The 18860-nt window shown below is 36.8% G+C and overlaps 2 protein-coding genes across 2 annotated transcripts; one reads left to right on the top strand and one right to left on the bottom strand.

Moving 5' to 3' along the window:
- Positions 1-2143: 2143 nt before the first annotated feature.
- LOC143419294 (uncharacterized) lies at positions 2144-12510 on the bottom strand. Its single transcript, XM_076885494.1, has 8 exons — positions 12451-12510; positions 12086-12157; positions 7120-7225; positions 6707-6781; positions 6245-6319; positions 5868-5975; positions 5301-5648; positions 2144-2271 (listed from the first exon to the last, which is right to left on the bottom strand). The coding sequence occupies exons 1-8, from the start codon at positions 12508-12510 to the stop codon at positions 2144-2146; spliced, it is 972 nt and encodes a 323-aa protein (XP_076741609.1).
- A 1395-nt stretch (positions 12511-13905) lies between these two features.
- LOC101480230 (GTPase IMAP family member 7) lies at positions 13906-15020 on the top strand. The gene is made up of 2 exons (XM_004538616.3): positions 13906-13933; positions 14007-15020. The coding sequence occupies exons 1-2, from the start codon at positions 13906-13908 to the stop codon at positions 14747-14749; spliced, it is 771 nt and encodes a 256-aa protein (XP_004538673.3). The 3' UTR covers positions 14750-15020.
- Positions 15021-18860: the final 3840 nt, after the last annotated feature.

Below are 18860 nucleotides of genomic sequence, written 5' to 3'. Positions count from 1 at the left end.
GTGAAGCAGTTCAGATAAAGCTTCACACAGATATCAACTCTTTTAAAGCTTTCCCAGTTTCCCCCTCTTATTTTAGTCATTTTTTAAATCTCCTTTTAAAATGATGATAAATGTTACTTCTGCTGTTTTAATCTTTCATATGATTTTCATGATCTGCTAGTATGGAGGTGTGGAAGCCCGTTTCTGCCACAAAAAAAAAAAAAAAGGATCCAAAACTCGAAATTTCGAGTCATGGATGCTTTTTTTTTTTAAAAAAAATAATTTTTTTTAAATAACTTAAAATTTCTAGTTATTTTCTCAAAATTTTGACTTACTTTTCTTGAAATTTCACGTTAATAACTCAAAACTTTGACTGACTTTTCTCAAAATTTTGAGTTATTAATTCGAAATTTCGAGTTCGTCATTTCCTTGTTACCCGGAAGCTGAAGCCCTCAGCTACAAATGCTACAGCTAAGCTACCAGTATTACAGCCAGTCATGAATGCAGAAATTGCTGATTATTTTCAGTGTGGCTTCACAACTGATGAAATCCTTGTGTTATTAGCTGAATCACATGGCGTTAATATCACCAAACGTACTCTCGAAAGCGCCAATTTGTTGCGATCCAGTTTTGAGTGTGCTTTCCATGTAGATTACTGATTGGCAGAAGTAACTTGAAATTTTGAGTTACTTTTCTCGAAATTTCGACTTATTAACTCAAAACTTTACATTTTTTTGTGTGGTGGAAACGGGCTTCCATATTTGTTTGTCTTGTGTAAATCACTTTGTAAAAATGCTTTGTAAATCATCTGTTTTCTACTTGAGCGCCCTCGTGTGGCAGTTTGTGGTAACAACAGATTCCGGATTTCCTGAGCACACGCTCCGTGGTAAGTACTGTAACAGTTCTGTGATTATTTCAAATACTGATATGTAAAATGAATAGATCCATGATTTCATGCATTTACACCAAACTATGACCCTGCCATCCAAACGTTCCAGCAAAAATTGCGATTCATCAGGCCAGGCAACATTTTTCCAAACCTCTATTGTCAAATTTTTGTGAGCCTGTGTGAATTGTAGCAGTTTCCTGTTCTTAGCTGTCAGGAGTGGCAACCAATCTGGTCTTCTGCTGCTGTAACCCATCTGCTTCAACGTTTGACATATTGTGCATTCAGAGATGCTCTTGAGGATACTTCAGTTGTAACAAGTTGTTGTTTCGTTACGGTCAGCTCCAAAAGTTTGGGCATTCTACCCTGACCTCTGTTATGAAAAACCATGCCACATTTAAAGTGTCTTAAATCACCAATCTCCCCCGATCCCGAGTGGCTGACTAGATATTTGCGTTAATGAGAAATAACCTAACCATTTACTCATGGATATATGAGTAAATGTTATTTGTATTGTAAAATTTCATTTTTGGTTTTATCAGAAATTCCACTTTCTGGGGAGCAGTGAATAACTGAATGATCTCAAAGACATCTATTATGTAATTACATGTAAATCGCATTAATTTAATTTTACAATTTCTAATTGTAACATCTACTATTACCAGTAGCAGTTTATAAAGATTTAAAATTAATACCGAGCGGAACTGAGTGCAGCATATTGGTCCCAACAATCCCAGTTTCTCATGGGAAAATTAATTGCCCACCACTCATGTTCTGTTAAGTGAGGAGTGAGTGATTTCAGACACAGTTGATATTGGTGGGAGCAAGGCAGGGGCACATGCCCACTTAAAAACAAACAAACCTTAACAAATTAAACCATATATGAAAAACAAATCAGCTGCATCTGGTAAGTTACTTGTACAGAGAAGTGAAATACTGTCCTGTGGCCCAGTTTCTGAATGAAGGGAATAAGGGAAGGAAGAATACTCTGCTTCAGTACATGTCACATTACATGTTGGCATTCATGGTTCCCTCAACTAACTGTAGATCCTCAGTGCCAACATTACTCATGCAGCCCCAAACAATGACATCCCACCACCATGCTTGACTGTAGGCAAGACACACTTGTCTTTGTACTCCTCACCTGTTTGCCACCACACACCCTGACACCATCTGAACCAAATCAGTTTATCTTGGTCTCATCAGGCCACAGCTAATCCATGTTCTTAGTCTGCTTGTCTTCAGCAAACTGTTTGCAGGCTTTCTTGTGCATTATCTTTAGAAGACACTTCCTTCATGGACGACAGCCATGTGATGCAGTGTGCGGCATATGGTCTGAGCGCTGACAGGCTGACCCTCCACACCTTCAACCTCGGCAGTAATGCTGGCAGCACTCATACACCTATCTTACAAAAGACAACCTCTGGGTATGACACTGAGCATGTGCACTCAACTTCTTTGGTCGACCATGATGAGGTTTGTTCTGAGTGGAACCTGTCCTGTTAAACTGCATGGTTTTGGCCACTGTGCTGCAGCTCAGTTTCAGAGGTTTGGCAATATTCTCATAGCCTAGGTCATCTTTATGTAGAGTAACAATCCTTTTTTCAGATCCTCAGAGAATTGTTTGCCACTATGTGCCGTGTTAGACTTCACATGACACCAGAAGTGAAAATGGCTAATTGGGCACAATTAGCCATTTTCACTTAGGGGTGTACTCAGTTTTGTACAGTGTTATACAAGCTGTACACTGACTACTTTACATTGTATCAAAGTGTCATATTTTCAATGTTTTGTTATGAAAAGATATAACAAAAATGTGAGGGGTATACTTGTACTCACTTTTGTGAGATACTGTATGTACTTCACTCAGACCCATCACCACCAGGTGTCGCCCTTGTTCTCTTAACAAATGGTGTTTGTTTTTTTAAAGCTGACTATTGTTTGTACTTAGCCTTGTAGTTTATATAAAAGGGTAAGTTATGCATTCATTATTAAGTAATAGTAAAGTTATGATTATGTTTGTTTAAGAAATAATTCATTACCTAAAATTACTTTTAGACAAATTATATTTATACCTAATATCCAGGTGTTCCCACAAAATTAAGTCTGTGGCCTATTGAAGCTTCCTCATTATCAGTAAACTGTTTCTGAGATGCACTTTCATCAGTAACTCAGAGCCACTGCCTATTGTTGTTATTTCAGTATTAGCAGGAAGCAGTATCTGCTCTCTATGACTTGGCGCGGCCATTGAGCAACACTATCTTTACCACATATGTTTCTGAAATTGTCAAACTAACCTACTGTGTTGAAAGAAATGTTGAAAGAAATAGCAAACACCTAAGAAATTGTACAGTGAACATTCCAGTTGGCTGAGACTAATCCAGACAGATGGTTTACTAACTTAGAAGCATATTCTATTTTCTTGCTATGCATAATATCAGGATCGATTTGGTTTCATCAGCTGTTTATGCAACATTTTTTATTAGGTAAAAAAACCTAATTTCAACCATTGCTTTCTGACAAATATAACAAAGACTTTAAAGTGTTGGCTAATAATGGTCTATTATTTTATAGCTAGCTGATGATGTGATGTTTGATTAACTTTTGCAAACATTCTTTTTTCTAGTTCAGGCACTCCTTCTGACAGTTTTAGCAAAATATTCATACACAGTTACATGTCCATTGCAAAATAAAGCAGTACGGTTAACAGTACCTTTTCACTGATGGTAGTAGTAATCATAAATGAATGTGTTCATGAGCAAGAGTACAGGTAGCAGTGGCAGTTTATTGCACAGAAACAAGAAAAAAAAAAGAACAGTGAGAAAATTAATGCCAAATGATAATGTATATATTGATGACTTTTTTTCTACAATATTACATTCATTGCACATTCAGAGGAGAAACTGAATGTATGTTTAAATTGACAAACACCTGCAAATTACAAACGGCCACGTGTCACCTTTGTCCTCTGAATAATAACTTTTATTTGTGTTTAGCCTATTTATTCTGTATGCTATTGGTACATTTATTGTTTTGTAAAACAAGCTATCATTAGAATACCAGATGCCCATGCATTTTTAGAAGGCGGCTTTGGCCTGAAAGATCCATTTAGGGACTAGAGAGGAATTCACTGAGCTAGAGAAAAAGCACTGAGGTAGATGTGATATTGGGGTGATCGTGGCTCAAGAGTTGGGAGTTCGCCTTGTAATTGGAAGGTTGCCGGTTCGAGCCCCAGCTTGGACAGTCTCGGTCGTTGTGTCCTTGGGCAAGACACTTCACCCGTTGCCTACTGGTTGGTTGTCAGTGGGCTCGGTGGCGCCAGTGTCCGGCAGCCTCGCCTCTGTCAGTGCGCCCCAGGGTGGCTGTGGCTACAATGTAGCTTGCCATCACCAGTGTGTGAATGTGTGTGTGAATGGGTGGATAACTGGATATGTAAAGTGCTTTGGGGTCCTTAGGGACTAGAAAAGCGCTATATAAATACATGCCATATGGAAGGGATAACAGTCAGATCTAATGAAATTTGAATTATCAGGCTCCAAACATAAAAAGCTGCAACTTTTCATATGATGATACAGTGGAAAGTAGAAGTTTGAAGCTTCTATTTTTTCAGTTTGTTTTCACTTCCCCAATGCGCATTTCAGCAAAAACTCGAGAACACACTAATGAGCCAGTAATGGAATAAGTAGAATATATTATAGCTTTAACATGTGTTAAGGCTATGTGAGTGTGTTGTATAATTTATTTTTCACTGCATTTCCTGTTTGAAGTCTTTTGTGTTGTCCAAACATCAGTCACAGAAAAAAATAGGTAAATAAAATCAAAAATGTATTCAATTTATTCATAAACATTTAATCTGTATGTTGCTTAGGAACCACTTTAATTTCACAGCAAGCTCTCCTCAGCATGTTTCTAAGTCTTTTAAAGTTAGTCTTTATAACTGACTGCACTATTTCATATACATACATAAGAGCTAGAGGTTGTATCACCAACTTTGGCAGTCTGATGAAAAATTACAAATTGTTTACTAATGTCCTTTCAGTTTGGCTAAATATTCAAGATGAAACAAAATGGCAAATCATGATATCTAGGTTTAATGTAAAATTAGTTCACATGCCAGCAGAAAATTGCACTTCACACCCCTGAATCAGCAGTAGCTAGAATAAAGGGCACTGTGAATGTGGTTTTGAGTTTAAAAAGCTTTCTTCACGAAATTTATCAAAGAGCTCCCTGACTTGTTTAGTATCCTTGGAGTTGTTATTGAATACATGGTAACGATTGTTACAAGATTTCACAATGTGCTTGAGACAACTCCTGTTGCCGATAAACTGATCCACTGTGCCTTTCAAATCATCTCCATGTGTAAATAGGACAATTGTGTTTTTCCTGATTTTCCAGCCAAGCTTGTCTTCCAGTTTCTCTAATATTCCTATTTCACCATCTGTGAACCTGCCCAACTGTATCACAAGTAACACTACACACTGCCCTTCCTGACAGTACCTCTTACACTCTTCTACTTGTGCCTCCTCTATAGGTTTATCTTCATAAAAGAAGTCTGGGGTGTCGACCAGTCTAACTTTTGTTCCACATATCTCGATTATTTTGTCCTTACACTTGGTGGTGATTGGTATGGAGCTTGGCTTGGCTTCAAAACCCTGGCCTTTGTCCTTGTGGTGCTTCCCAGCAGCCAGGATGGTGTTTGCAGTCGCACTCTTCCCAGTCCCAGTTTGTCCCAGCAGAATGATGTTAAATATGATGTCTTCCTTTGCATCACTGCCCCTCTCAACTGAAAGTAAATGCTAGATTATTTCATCAATAGTTTCCAATAGTGTTGGTTTTCAACCTCTGGGTGCCAATATGTCAGCTTTAAATAAAATGCAGAAAATTTAGATCTCCAAGCTTTGTTATGTTTAAGTTGTCTTACTTATGACCACTTTAAAATTAGATTTTTTTAACTGTATTTTCTAAAACAATATACATCAAATATCAGTTTATATGATCTCACTTTCAGAATTAGGTGTAGTTTTCTGAAGCACACCCTTGTTTCTTCCAGGTCCTTTTCCTCTTGGCCGGTCAGTCAGCTCTGAGATGGATGTACTGTGATTCCTGGCTCCTGATTGATTGGTATTTTATCATGAAAGCAAGTTTATCTTGTCTAAACATATCACATATGATGAAAAAATTGCACTTATTTACACAGGGTGATCACAAGTTCTCAAAAAGACATAAAATGTCTTATAAAAGTATTAAATTACTCAATTTATTATTATTCAATTTAAATGTAATTAAAATGTTTTTAGTCATGTTGTGCAAATATTATTTAAATGGTCTCTTGTTTCTTTCATTTTGAGATGATATGTTTCGTGGATTTCTGAGGCATACCCTTTTCTTGTAAAGCTGCTTCTTCTGCAGGTAGGACAGTCTGTTCTGAGCTGGATGTACTTTGATTACTGACTCCTGAAGAAAAGAAGATACTTTTATCTTATTGCAACATTCTGTTCAGAAACCTCAACATACTCGTTATTCACAAACAGACATGTTTGGTAATGTAAGTTATTTAAAAAGTATGAGAACATCATGAACTATAGATAATAAAATAAAGACGACTAGCTGGACTTAAATGGCTTAACATAGGTTGGCTGTAGGATCTTCAAAACTTAAAACATCTCAACTACACATTTACTAACAAACATCAATATGAGATTTTTTTGTCACTGAGAATTATAGATAACACAACAGATACAGTTTATGGTGAAAAAATAGTAGTGTTATACAAAATAAAGAGCAAACTACTCACTTCCTATTATTTTGAGATTAAATATATTGTTTTTGTTTTAAGCATACCCTTTTCTTGCACAAGTGCCTTTTCTGCTGGTTTGGTAGTCTGCTCTGAGCTGGGTGTATTTTCATTATTTGCTCCTGAGGAAAAAGTGGATAATACATACTTCTATCACAGTACAATATGTTCAGAATCTCAGCACATTTGTTATTTCTAAGCAGGTTTGGTAACATTAGCTACACATGCACATAAGGTTTTCACACAGTCATTTTATAAATAAAATAAAGAGATATTTTATACATATAATTAAAAACATTTAAATGGCTTACACAGTAAGTGTTAAAAATGTAACAAAAGCATTAAATTGTCTGGAATTTGTTTACATTGGTCATAAACGTGTTAGTCATGTACAGATATTTAAATTGACTCATTTTCTGTCATTTTGAGATAAAATGTTTTGTGGATTTCTGAAGCATACCCTTCTCTTGTACAGTTGCTTCTTCTGCAGTTGGGACAGTCTGTTCTGAACTGGATGTACTTTGAGTACTGACTCCTGAAGAACAGTGGATAATGCATACTTTTGTCTTATTACAACAATATGTTCAGAAACCTCCGCGTACCTGTTATTCATAAACAGATATGTTTGGTCATGTAAGTTAATTATAAATATCAGAAGGTTTCTACATCATAAAAAATAGAGATGAGTAGCTGTCCTTAAGTGGCTTATATAGGATAATTGTACGTTCCTCAATACTTACAAATCTGGACTACACATTTACTAAAAAACACAAGTATGAAAAGGTTTTGTCATTGGGAATTGTATATAACACAACAGATATGCAACCCAAATTCCTGAACCTCTTTAAATTTGAACAAAATGAAAACTAAGATTCTTTCAAATTACACGAACCAGTATGATGAAAAAAGTCTCTTTTTCAAACTTGTTTTATTAGTTTTAATCTTTTAACTTTATGCATCAAGAAAAATTGAAATTATAGGCAACAGTCTTTGACTTGAAGAATTTGTTTAACATTTAAACCTATATTTGCTGCATATTCCAGCATATAAAATAAAAACAGTGTTTTGTGTTTATACTCACTCTTTCAAATAGATGCAAGTAAAACACAGCAGTAAATAAATAAAATCAAAGATTCATTAAATCTATTTTCACCTGTTTAGCAGGAGTGGGGCGGGTGGAGGTTTGCCTGGGGTTGCAGTGGTTATGTCAGTGGGGGATCCGGAGTTTCTCTGTGAATTTCACATTCCCGTGGCAGCGTGCCCGGTACTTGCTCAGATTTGAAGTTTCATTTTTTGCTGCAGAAAGAAGTTTTCTTCCCACGCAGAGTGTACAGCGGATGTTAATGTCCCTTTTTACGAAATTAAACTCAAAGTAATGTCAGTACTTCCAAGCTTAAACGCTGCATGGTCGTACTCTCTCCCGCACTCCGTATCATCCATTGTTGATCTACACATGTCTATTGCTGCCACGGACGTTGCACGTTCGTACATCATTGTCATGAAACACTCTCACAAACAAAATCACGGTTTAGTAACGCAGCATGCTTACGGAAAAGTAAGAGTATTTTAACCTCCTAGGACCTGACGTTCACGTACATCACATTTTGGGTTATTTAGACCAAAATACTCAATTTTGCTCTACAAGGACCTGATATCCACTTACGAGGACATTATACAGCTACTGTTATATCGACATTTTAAATGAATATCCTGATATGTGGATCTCATTTTTCTTAGAAACAAAAATCAGGTAAAAAAAAATTCTGGTAATTCTTTGTTTTTACATTCATCGGGCCCCAATATGGCCAAATATCAAAAAGAAATTAAAAATGCATGCTGTGGAAGAGTTCAGGTCTTAATTTCTTTTTTGAAATAGTAATCCTTTAGTATACTCATTAAAAAAGTAATCGTATTACAGTAATGTGTTACTTTTAATGCATTACGGCCCATCTCTGTTCACAACAGAACATAAATAACATAAAGGTTTAAACTGAGAAATTGTACAACTTTATCCAACAAATGAGGTCATTTCAGAAGCCTGCTACATCTCCCAAAAATGTTGGCATGGGGCAAAAAATGGCTGACAAGTCAAGGAAGTTCAAAAAGGTCTAAGGAGCTTGGACAGAAAAGCGTCTGGATTTCAAGTTTCTTGAGGACGTTTCACCTCTCATCCTTCTTCAGTTCTGAAGTTCAAATAGATTAAACTGGGAGAATACCTAGCAAGTAATTAACTTAACTGATATCAGGTAACATGTAATATGATTAGTTATAAGGGATGTCTTAGGGCAGAGGCTCCAGTCTGTCAAATAGTGCTTGTAAAGATTGTGGATACTTCAAAAACAATGCTCCTCAACATCAAATTGGAAAGGCTTTGCAAGTCTCACTCTCATGCAGTACATAATATAATCAAAAGATTTAGAGAAACTGGATTTCTCTAAGGGACAAGGCCAGAGACTATTGAATGCCTGTGGTCTTCGGGCCCTAAAACAACACTACATCACATCATTTCTTTGCAAGCTCCTTTGACTACATCACTCATCGGCATGTGTGTCACTGACATTACTAAATGGGCCCAGGAATGCTTCCAGAAACCACTGTCAGTTAACAAAATCTGCCGTGCCATCTACACATGCCAACTTAAGCTCTATCACGCAAAAAGGAAGCCATATTCAAACATAGTCCGGAAGCATTGCATGTCCTGTGGGTCCAGAGTCATTTGAAATGGACTGTTTCAAAGTTTGCTTTGGTTAGACGAGTCCATTTGACATGCTTGTTGGTAATCACCAGCATGTCCTCTGGGCTAAAGAGGAGGGAGACCTTCCAGTATGTTATTAGCACTGAGTTCAAAAGTCAGCAACTCTGATGTTGTGGGGGTGCATAAGTTCATATGATATGAGCAGGTTGGATGTATTGGAAGGAACTAGGAATGCAAAAAGATACATAGGTTTTAGAGCAACATATGCTCCCCTCGAGATGACATCTATTTCAGAGAAAGCCTTGTGTATTTTAGCAGGACAAATGCAATGCAATGCAAAAGTGCATACTGCAGCTATTACAACACCATGGCTTCGTTGGAGAAGAGTCCGAGTATGGAATTGGCCTGCCAACAGTTCAGACCTTTCAACTCTAGACAACATTTGCCGCATCACTAAATGAAAAATAAAGATGACCAGAAACTCTTTAGCAGCTGAAACCTACACTACGAGTCAAAGGTGTTAGAACAACCCAATTTCTTTTTTTTTTTATTGAAAATTATGCAGTTTAATGTCTCATTGCACTCTGAAATGAAATAATAGTACAAATAAACAATTGGAGTTGTGAAAAAAGAAATCATGGAATCAATTTATAAACAAAATGTATTCTAAACCTTTCACTTATCAAAGTCGCCACCTGTGGCACCCTGGATCCAGACCATCACACTTCCTCTTCCATGTTTGACAGTTGATGCCATACAATGTGGAACCATCCTTTCTCCTACTCAAATGCTTACAAAGATCCTGTGTGATGAACCGAAGATTTCAAATTTTTATTCATCAGTCCATATTACCTTGTTGCAGTCCTCAGTGGTCCAATGGTGGTGTTTCATTGCCCAGGCAAGCCTCTTTGTCTTATTCTGATGTCTTAGCAATGGCTTTCTTGCTGCAGCTCGTCCTGTCAAACCTGCAGCTCTTCTCTTCATAGTTCAAACTGAGACTTGGTTACTATGACCACACAACTTCAACTGTGCTTTAAGTTGTTGTCCTGTGAGCTGCCTATCTCACAAGCTGTTAACTCTCAGAAACTTGTCTTCTAATTGAGTTGTGGCTTTGGGTCTGCCAGACCTCTTCCTGTCAGAGTTTGCCCTACTTTCTGTGAGCCTTTTGATGGTGAAGAGGAAACTGTACTCACTGACACCTTGACTGTATTTGCAATTTTTCTGTAGGAAAGACCTACATTTTCAAATGTTATGATGGTCTGTCTCTCTTCCACTGTTATTGCCATTTTGTGCTCACTGAAAAAGGCCTTTTTGTATAATTCTGAAATGTACATTATTTTTCAGTTTTGGGTAACCTTGAACGACTTGAATTGCAATAAATTAATAACTGCAATAACTGGAAAAATTGGGGTGTTCTAAAACGTTTGACCAGTAGTGTATATCAGACAAAAATGGGACCCAACACCAAAACTCATAACCTCGATGCCCAGACGTCTTCAAACTTTTGAAAAGAAGAGAAGATGCTACACCATGGTAATAATGCCCCTGTCCCAACTGTGGCAAGTATCAAATTTGAAATTAGCAAATTTTGTGCATAAAATTGTAAAACTAAACAGTTTGAACATTTATTATGTTACTTATGTTCTGTTACACAACTTCCCAGCTTTTCTGGAATTTAGGTTATAGTTTATGGTGAAAAACTAAAACTGTTACCCAAAGTAAAGAACAAACTGTCAGTCTCACTTCCTATTACTTTGAGGTTAAATATATTGTGGTTTTCTGAAGCATACCTTTGTCTTGTACATGTGCTTTTTCTGCCGGTGTGGTAGGCTGCTCTGAGCTGGGTGTATTCTGATTAGTTGCTCCTGAGGAAAAATGAATAATGCTTACTTTTGTCATAGTACAACAATATGTTCAGAAACCTCAGTGTACCCTCAGTGTATTCTTTTGCAGAATGTTTGATAGTTAATTATAAATATGAGAAGGTTTTGTCGTCATGAACAGTAGATAATAAACTAGAGATCACTAGCTGGACTTAAATGGTTCACATAGGACAATTTGTAGGATCTTCAATACTTTAAAAATCTAAACTACACAGCCATCCATCATCCATGCACCCATTCTCTTCCGCTTATCCTTGTCAGGGTTGTGGAGGAGCTGGGGCCTATCCTGGATACCATAGGGTGAGAGGCGGGGACACCCTGGACAGGTCGCCAGCCTGACTCTGGGCTAACATAGAGAGACAACCATTTGCACTCACATTCACTAAAAATATAAATATGAAAAGGTTTTGTCATTGGGAGTTGTAGATGACGCAACAGATATAGCTTATGCTGAAAAAATGCGGCAGGTGAGGCAGTCTGCTCTGAGCTGGTGTATTTTGATGAGTTGCTCCAGAGGAAAAGTGGGTAATATGTGGAAAAGTGGATAAAATTATATCACAGTACAACAATATGTTGAGGGCCTCAGCTGACTTGGTATTAATAAGCAGACATATTTGGCAATGTTAGCTAAACATACACATAATGTTTGTAATAAAAATAAATATGAAAAAAATGAAACTTTGATATTGTGGTCTACAATACAATAGAAGTGTCGTACAAGAACGCATATAATTAAAACGGCTCTGAAAATGTCTTATGCAGAGTGAGCACTGGTTCTTAAAAAGCCACAAAAATAGCACTAAACTGTCTTTAACTCAGTTCCCGATCTCACATCTTGCCTTTCATACCTTTGTCCTGTCCAGGTGCCTCTGCTGGTGGGGCAGTCTGCTCTGAGATGGATGTGCTTTGATTCCTGGCTTCTGAGGAAAAATTCATAATGCATAATTTTTAAAGCATCACATTATGAAACATATTTAAATAATGTTTTGAAATCTAACCAAATACTCTTTTTTCTAATTCACTCTGAAAAAAATCTATTTTATTTAACTTTCATTATACCGGTATACCTGTTGCAAAAATAAGAAAATTAGTACTATGACTGTTTTCAATAGTCAGTAATAGAATGGATTGATTACTTTGTGAGTGTACTTTCACTTTATAATTTAATAAAAACAAGTCAGTTTTATAACATATATTGAATTTACAAACTCACCTTTGCTCCCAGGATTATAAGGTAGAACCTTTGTGTTTCTGGAAGAGTAATTGTGACCATTGTATTTACAAAGCAAATGACAAAACATAAAAAATATATTTGCGTATAATCACACTTCACCATGTCATTTCAGAGCATGTAGTGTGGACTAATAAAACACCTAATCCTTGACCAGAACCATTTTAATGTTAAATGAAAAGAACAAAATTTAAATGCAATGCAGAAAATCTGCCTGAAGTGTCATAGTATTGTGTCATTATATTATGTAAGCTGGAAACACCACCAAACCTCAGCAGTGCAAGAAATGGATGAGACTTGTTTAACATAACCTAAAGTATGTTTTATATTTTATTATTTTAACATTATGGCATTTCAACTAAATAAAAATGATTTCGTGACTTCTTCCACCTTTGATGGATACCCTCATTAGAGGAAACAGAAGCTAACTGTTAATACAATTAGACTTGTTATTCAAATGCAGTATATTACAGATAGGAAGAAAATGAAGTTTTTACCTTGTGTGTTTCAGATCATTTTTCCGCTGTTCCACAACATCCTTACTGCAGCTTTTGTAGTCAAACCGGAATGACTTGCGGCATAAACACCATTTTTCATCTACAATTTCCATCTGGATATAGAACATTTGTTTCACATTCTCCAGTAAACCACGGCTCTTTTGGTTTTCTAAGATTATAACTAAACTTTGTGTGACATTGGCTCCAAAGATATCTTGAAGTTTAAGTATTTGAGCCCGAACATTATCTTCTTGGTCGTTTTCTGCATCGATTGCCAGTATGAACAGATCAGGCCCAGGATCAGAAAGTGCCATGAAATCAATAATCAGCTTGTCGTGTTGATGACATTTTTCAAAAAAATCAGGAGTGCTGATGATTCTGTACAAGTCATTCTCTCTCTCAACAAAGTTGTTCACATTTGTCATTGCAGGGTTGGTTCCTTTGAGAATTATATTATCAATCTTTCTCACAAAATCAGCTTTCTCTCCAAACAGAGCGATGGTAAATTTGTCAGGACATTCTGTAGGAAAACAGAACAAATAAGTTACTCTTAAAACACTGCAAAAATGCAGGAACGGTTAAATCTGTTTGTGTTTTATGTTATTTTCAAATAAACACGTGATACTTGGTCCCAATACGGGTATCTCAAGGTCAGAAATTCATTATCACATTATTACACCAGCAAATGATTCATAAATGTGATGAACTTTGACAAGAAGTAATAAACTAAATAACTGTCACTTACGAGAAGGCTCAGGAGAATTCATCTTGGCAAATATTTAATGAAGAGTGCTGTGGGTTTCAGCAGCGTCTCTCAACTTGCTTTGAAATAGGTCAGACTCATGCTGATATAGGCTGAGAATTAGCTCCACCCTCTGGGCGGAGTGCACACTAAAACTGTGGAGTACTGCTTAGATTTCATTCTCCAAACACACTAGAGATGGGCAACAGCGACTCAATCCCTAAAGGTGTAAAAGATGCTTTAAATGAGCTTTTCAACTAAATTTGGGTTTCTAACTAAACATTTTTTTCTTTCTGCAGGTGATCCTCTGAGGATAGTGATCATTGGGAAAACGGGTGTTGGGAAAAGTGCTGCTGCCAACACGATTGTGGGAAAAGAGCTTTTTGAGTCTGAAGTGAGTTCAGAGTCGGTGACGGCGACCTGTGCAAGAGAACGAGTTAAACACTGCAAGAGAGTGATCCATGTGGTCGATACCCCTGGCTTTCTGGATACATCTAAACGTGCAGATGACATAAAGAAAGAAATTGCAAAATCCATTCAGATGAGCTCTCCAGGCCCTCATGTTTTCCTGCTGGTCCTTCAGATTGGCCGGTTTACCAAAGAAGAAAACAACTGTGTGCAAGCCCTGGAGGAACTCTTTGGACCTGAGGCATCAAACTACATGATGATTCTGTTTACTCATGGTGATGACCTGACTCACGAGAAAACAACCATACATCAGTATTTGACAAGAAACAGCCATCCTAAACTCAAAGAGTTGCTGAATCGATGTGGTAATAGATACCATGTTTTCAACAACATGAATAAGAAGAGAACTCAGGTGGTTGAGCTGATCAAGAAGATTGATGACATGGTGGCAGCAAATGGAGGATCACACTACACTGATGAAATGTTTGAGAAGGCACAGACGATTCTGCAGCAAGAAGATAAAGACACACCTGAAAAGCTTTTAAAGAACGCTCCCTTCATGTTGGAACTGCAGCGAAAAGTCCTCCTGTTTCAGAAAGTGTTGGCTAATGCAAAGGGCTGGGCTGATGACTAGGACCATGCTAGCTATTCTTGTGAGTTGATAATATGTCTGTAAAGTGAACAAACAGCTCTTAATTCCCATCTTTAGTAATCACAGTGGCTTTTTTTGCACAGCAAAATTGAATAAGCTGTGAGAGTTAAGGTGACATGCTGTCTTATGCCTTTTATTCTCTGTATAATAGTGTTTGCACATCTGGCATATTTTCTTTCCTCTTGATGTCATTGTTGTTCCACATCATTGCATTTTGTTTTTTTCTTAAATTTTACACACTGTCCCAAAATTTATTTTGAATTAGGGTTGAAAGTAAAATGTCAGTTAAATTGCAAAAGGCCTCCTGTCTTACTTTTTTACCTACACACACAAACAAATGTGGCCAATAAACAAGAGATGAAACTATGAAATCAGTATGCTTTAAGAATGGGGAGTTTTGTTTCTGAAATTGTACAAGCCGGTATAGGAAAATCTCAATTTAATTTTATTTCCAAAACAAAAGCCTCCAGTTATTTTAAAGAAACTAACAGGATGCTCTGAAATATCTCAGATACCTGCCATTTATGCCAGGTCTGGTGAGGCACATGGCATGGCAGGAGGAGATTGAGGGCCCAAATGCAGGCACACGGAGATGAGGGTGGATGATAACAAAAAACAAGCTTTTATTGCCAGCTGTACAAAACCTACAAACAGGAGGAACTGAGGAAACTAACTAAAACCTGGGCAGGGGAAATAAGCATAAACACATAACCTGAGGATAGAGACCCGAAGCAAGGGACAAGGTACCAGGAAACGCAGGGAAAGCTGATGGAGGAAACACAGGGGCAACACGGAGGAAGGCACACAAACGGTCCGATGAGGAACAGGGAGAAGCACACATTATAAATACACACAGAGGGACGCGAGGACGGAGCAAACAGGAGCAATACTCAAAACACTGAACACAGGACACGAGACTATCAAAGTCAAACATCAAATACATGAACATAGAGACAAGGATGACAAGAGCCACAGAAACACCTAAACACTAGAAATCATAACCAATAACCAGAACTTACCTAATGCGATGAATATTAAATAATCAGTATCAAAAACTTTTTTTTTTTTAGCCAAGGTCTTTAAATGTAACTTTTTAGCATCAAGCAATAAACAGTTTCCTATTCTCCAGAAATGTAATTGGATTGATCACAACATGATTACTAACTAGAATAAACTATTGCTATTAAGAGAACTGTGCTACCTTTGGAGTTCCACAGAGTTTTGTGGGACTGGATATGTTCCTCGGTAAACATAATTTCCATGGGACTATTTTAGGAAACTCTGTATACACTTCAGTAGCTATTCAGATGAAAGCAAATTATATTTATCTACATAGAAAAATCACAAATGAGCAGAGTTTTGCATTTGGACCCCAAAACTATATTTTTAGCCATTTAGCCATCCAGATTAAAGCAATATTTTAGTCTGGATGGCATTAGCTTGGATTCCAGTAAAACGGAGAGGAATCTCAGCCGTCATAGGGTCAATAGCACAGGAAGTGCTGACTATGTTTTATGAAATAAACCCTTTACGTCCTGGGTTATTTCATTTTTCTTTCAGGAGGAATTTCCCCAAATCCGATCAGTAACAACTATTATTCAATCCGGTAAACGAGCAAACCTTACATCTCCCTTTGCTTTCTAGTGTGTGATTTCTGAGTGTGATTTTAAAAACAGATTTTAAAGGATTTGAAAATTGTGATTCTGTTTAATTGTTTATGTAAATAACAGAGTAAATAACATAATAATAATAATAATAATAATAATAACAACAACAACAACAACAACAAAAGTTATAAAGTTTTTATTTGTGACTTTACCAAATTCAATGCAACAAAACTGAAGTAGCATAAATCTATGTCCATTTTAGTCCTCGTAATGGAGGTTTCCAGTAGTAGTAGTTGTACATGAATTTTCAATTTACCTCTATCTGGGAATCTCAAAAACCCCCCAAAACAATTCACTCTCTCAACACACCCTCTCACTATTACAACAAAGTAAGGTCCAAGAGAAAAACATGATGGTTAGTATACGGTGGTTTTATATGTACCGATCTGTTATCTGGAACTTAGTTTGCTACATGTTTGTAGTAACCTAGTAAGAACTGAATCTCACTTCTAACCCTCAGAAAAACTCAGGATTACCTCACTAATCCCCAATATTGCTTCATCATGCAGACTTGATGAGGCTAAGTGTGGCTGTGTTTTTTTTCTAACAACTTCTGAAGTAACAAACTCATTATTCAGAATGTTCAGTCTTTCATCTTTCTTTTCAAACTTCTGAAAACTGCAAGAAGAAGCTAAAACAGGACGAGACATGAAGTGACCGTTTAAAATCAGTTAATTTACACGAGGACAGCAAGTCCAGGCAACTCACAGGCCTGTTCCCTGTGGTAGATTAAGTTGTCTCATTGGAAGGTTGGAGCTCCAATCCCTGGCTGCTACAGTCTGCATGCTCAATATCCTTGGGCAAGATATTGAACCCCAAGTGGCTCTCTGATGCTTCCATGGGTGTGTGAATGTTAGATAGAAAACACTTAGAAAAAGCACGTAGAAAAAGCATAAAAATGGGCTTGTATGAAATGATGTGAATGAGGCAAGTTGTATAAAGTGCCTTGAGTGCTCAGGTAGAGCAGAAAAACGTTATATAAGAACCAGTCCAATTAGATAAAAGTAGATCCAAAAGTAGATCCAAAATAGTGTTTCAGCTGCAGAAGTCTGTTGTTACAGTTTAACTTTTTTTACAGTTAGATGGAAACCACTAAGACTTTGATCTCTGAATAAAAAAACAAAACTGTTCTCAGTTGATTGATTGTTCACCAGGGTGCTTAGTCTTACTGCAATAAATTAAATATGGCACTATGATAAAATTACCTGACTACCACTTTTTTATGAGACTTTATGAGACTTCTTGCTTATCTTTATTACTGTCAAAGAGAGAAGTAAAGGTAATCAGTACAAGAGTATGACAACAACAGAGCGTGTCATGTTTTTATATTCAAGTCAGAGTCTCTTTGGCATCTATCCACATGGAGGTAAAAGTTAACGGGAAATATTACCAGAACTCATTGCAAAAATGTTTTTTACTAGTACTTTTTAGAAGAAACATGCCTTATGAAAACAAACTCAAAACCAAATGTAAAATATGTACCAATGGGCTTTTTAAAGAAAAAAAAAATTGTAAGACAAATTAATATCTACTTCATTTCCATTTCTAGTCCTTTAACATCTAATGACTTTTAATGTTTAATGTTTCCTTATCACCATTTTGCTTTTTGGAACCCACTGCCTGTTGTCTCAGTACTTATCGTATAGAGACAATGGCCAACGTTTCACTTTGGCTTAAAAATCTGATCCAGTTGTTTAAAAATCTGATCTCTTGCCAGATGATGGCATGTGTAATAATGACGAAAGTCTGAAAGAAGGAGGAAACTCTTGTAACATACATAAGCATACTATTCATAAGGCACTATGGTGCAAACCATAAGCATATGACTTAGTTTTTTACTGATTCATAAATATCAAAACCCATCTTTTTTCCTTTAAATCCTGCTCTTATGCTCTTCTCTAACTCCTTTCTGACTCTTTCAGGATTGTTAAGAGTTTTGAACAATGAACGATGTCTGGAATGGACTAAAACTCAGGCCTCATGGCAGACAGTTGATGGCAGACAGTTGATGGCAGACAGTTGGTGTTGCAGCAAGTACTCTAGTCTGAGCTCTGTGGACCAACAGCTGATGTCGTTCCATCATGATGTCTGTTATGGTTTTATGGTTTTATTCCTTAGTCTCATGAATGCAAAAAAGCAGCCATAAGATGGTGGTATGAGAAGATTGGTCAGAATTTAAGTTGCTATCAGCTATAAAATGCTTCCAATTTATTGAATAACAATTAACAGGTAAAAATCAGAAGAAGACTGAAAATTCCAAAGGAAAATAAACTGAAAAACAAGTAAGTGGATAATTTTGATTTAAAAAAATGGATGCTTTAACCATAATATTAATAAAAAGCCTAAAACCGATGAGCTTGCATGTAGCTGGACGTCTCTATATGGAGTATGTAATAAAGGTTTATCACTTTTATTCCTGTAAAATC

The sequence above is a fragment of the Maylandia zebra genome, linkage group LG7, assembly GCF_041146795.1.
Source record: "Maylandia zebra isolate NMK-2024a linkage group LG7, Mzebra_GT3a, whole genome shotgun sequence".
NCBI lineage: Eukaryota > Metazoa > Chordata > Actinopteri > Cichliformes > Cichlidae > Maylandia > Maylandia zebra.
The sequence above is the reverse complement of the archived record's forward strand: the minus strand, read 5'-3'. Positions and strand labels throughout refer to the sequence as shown.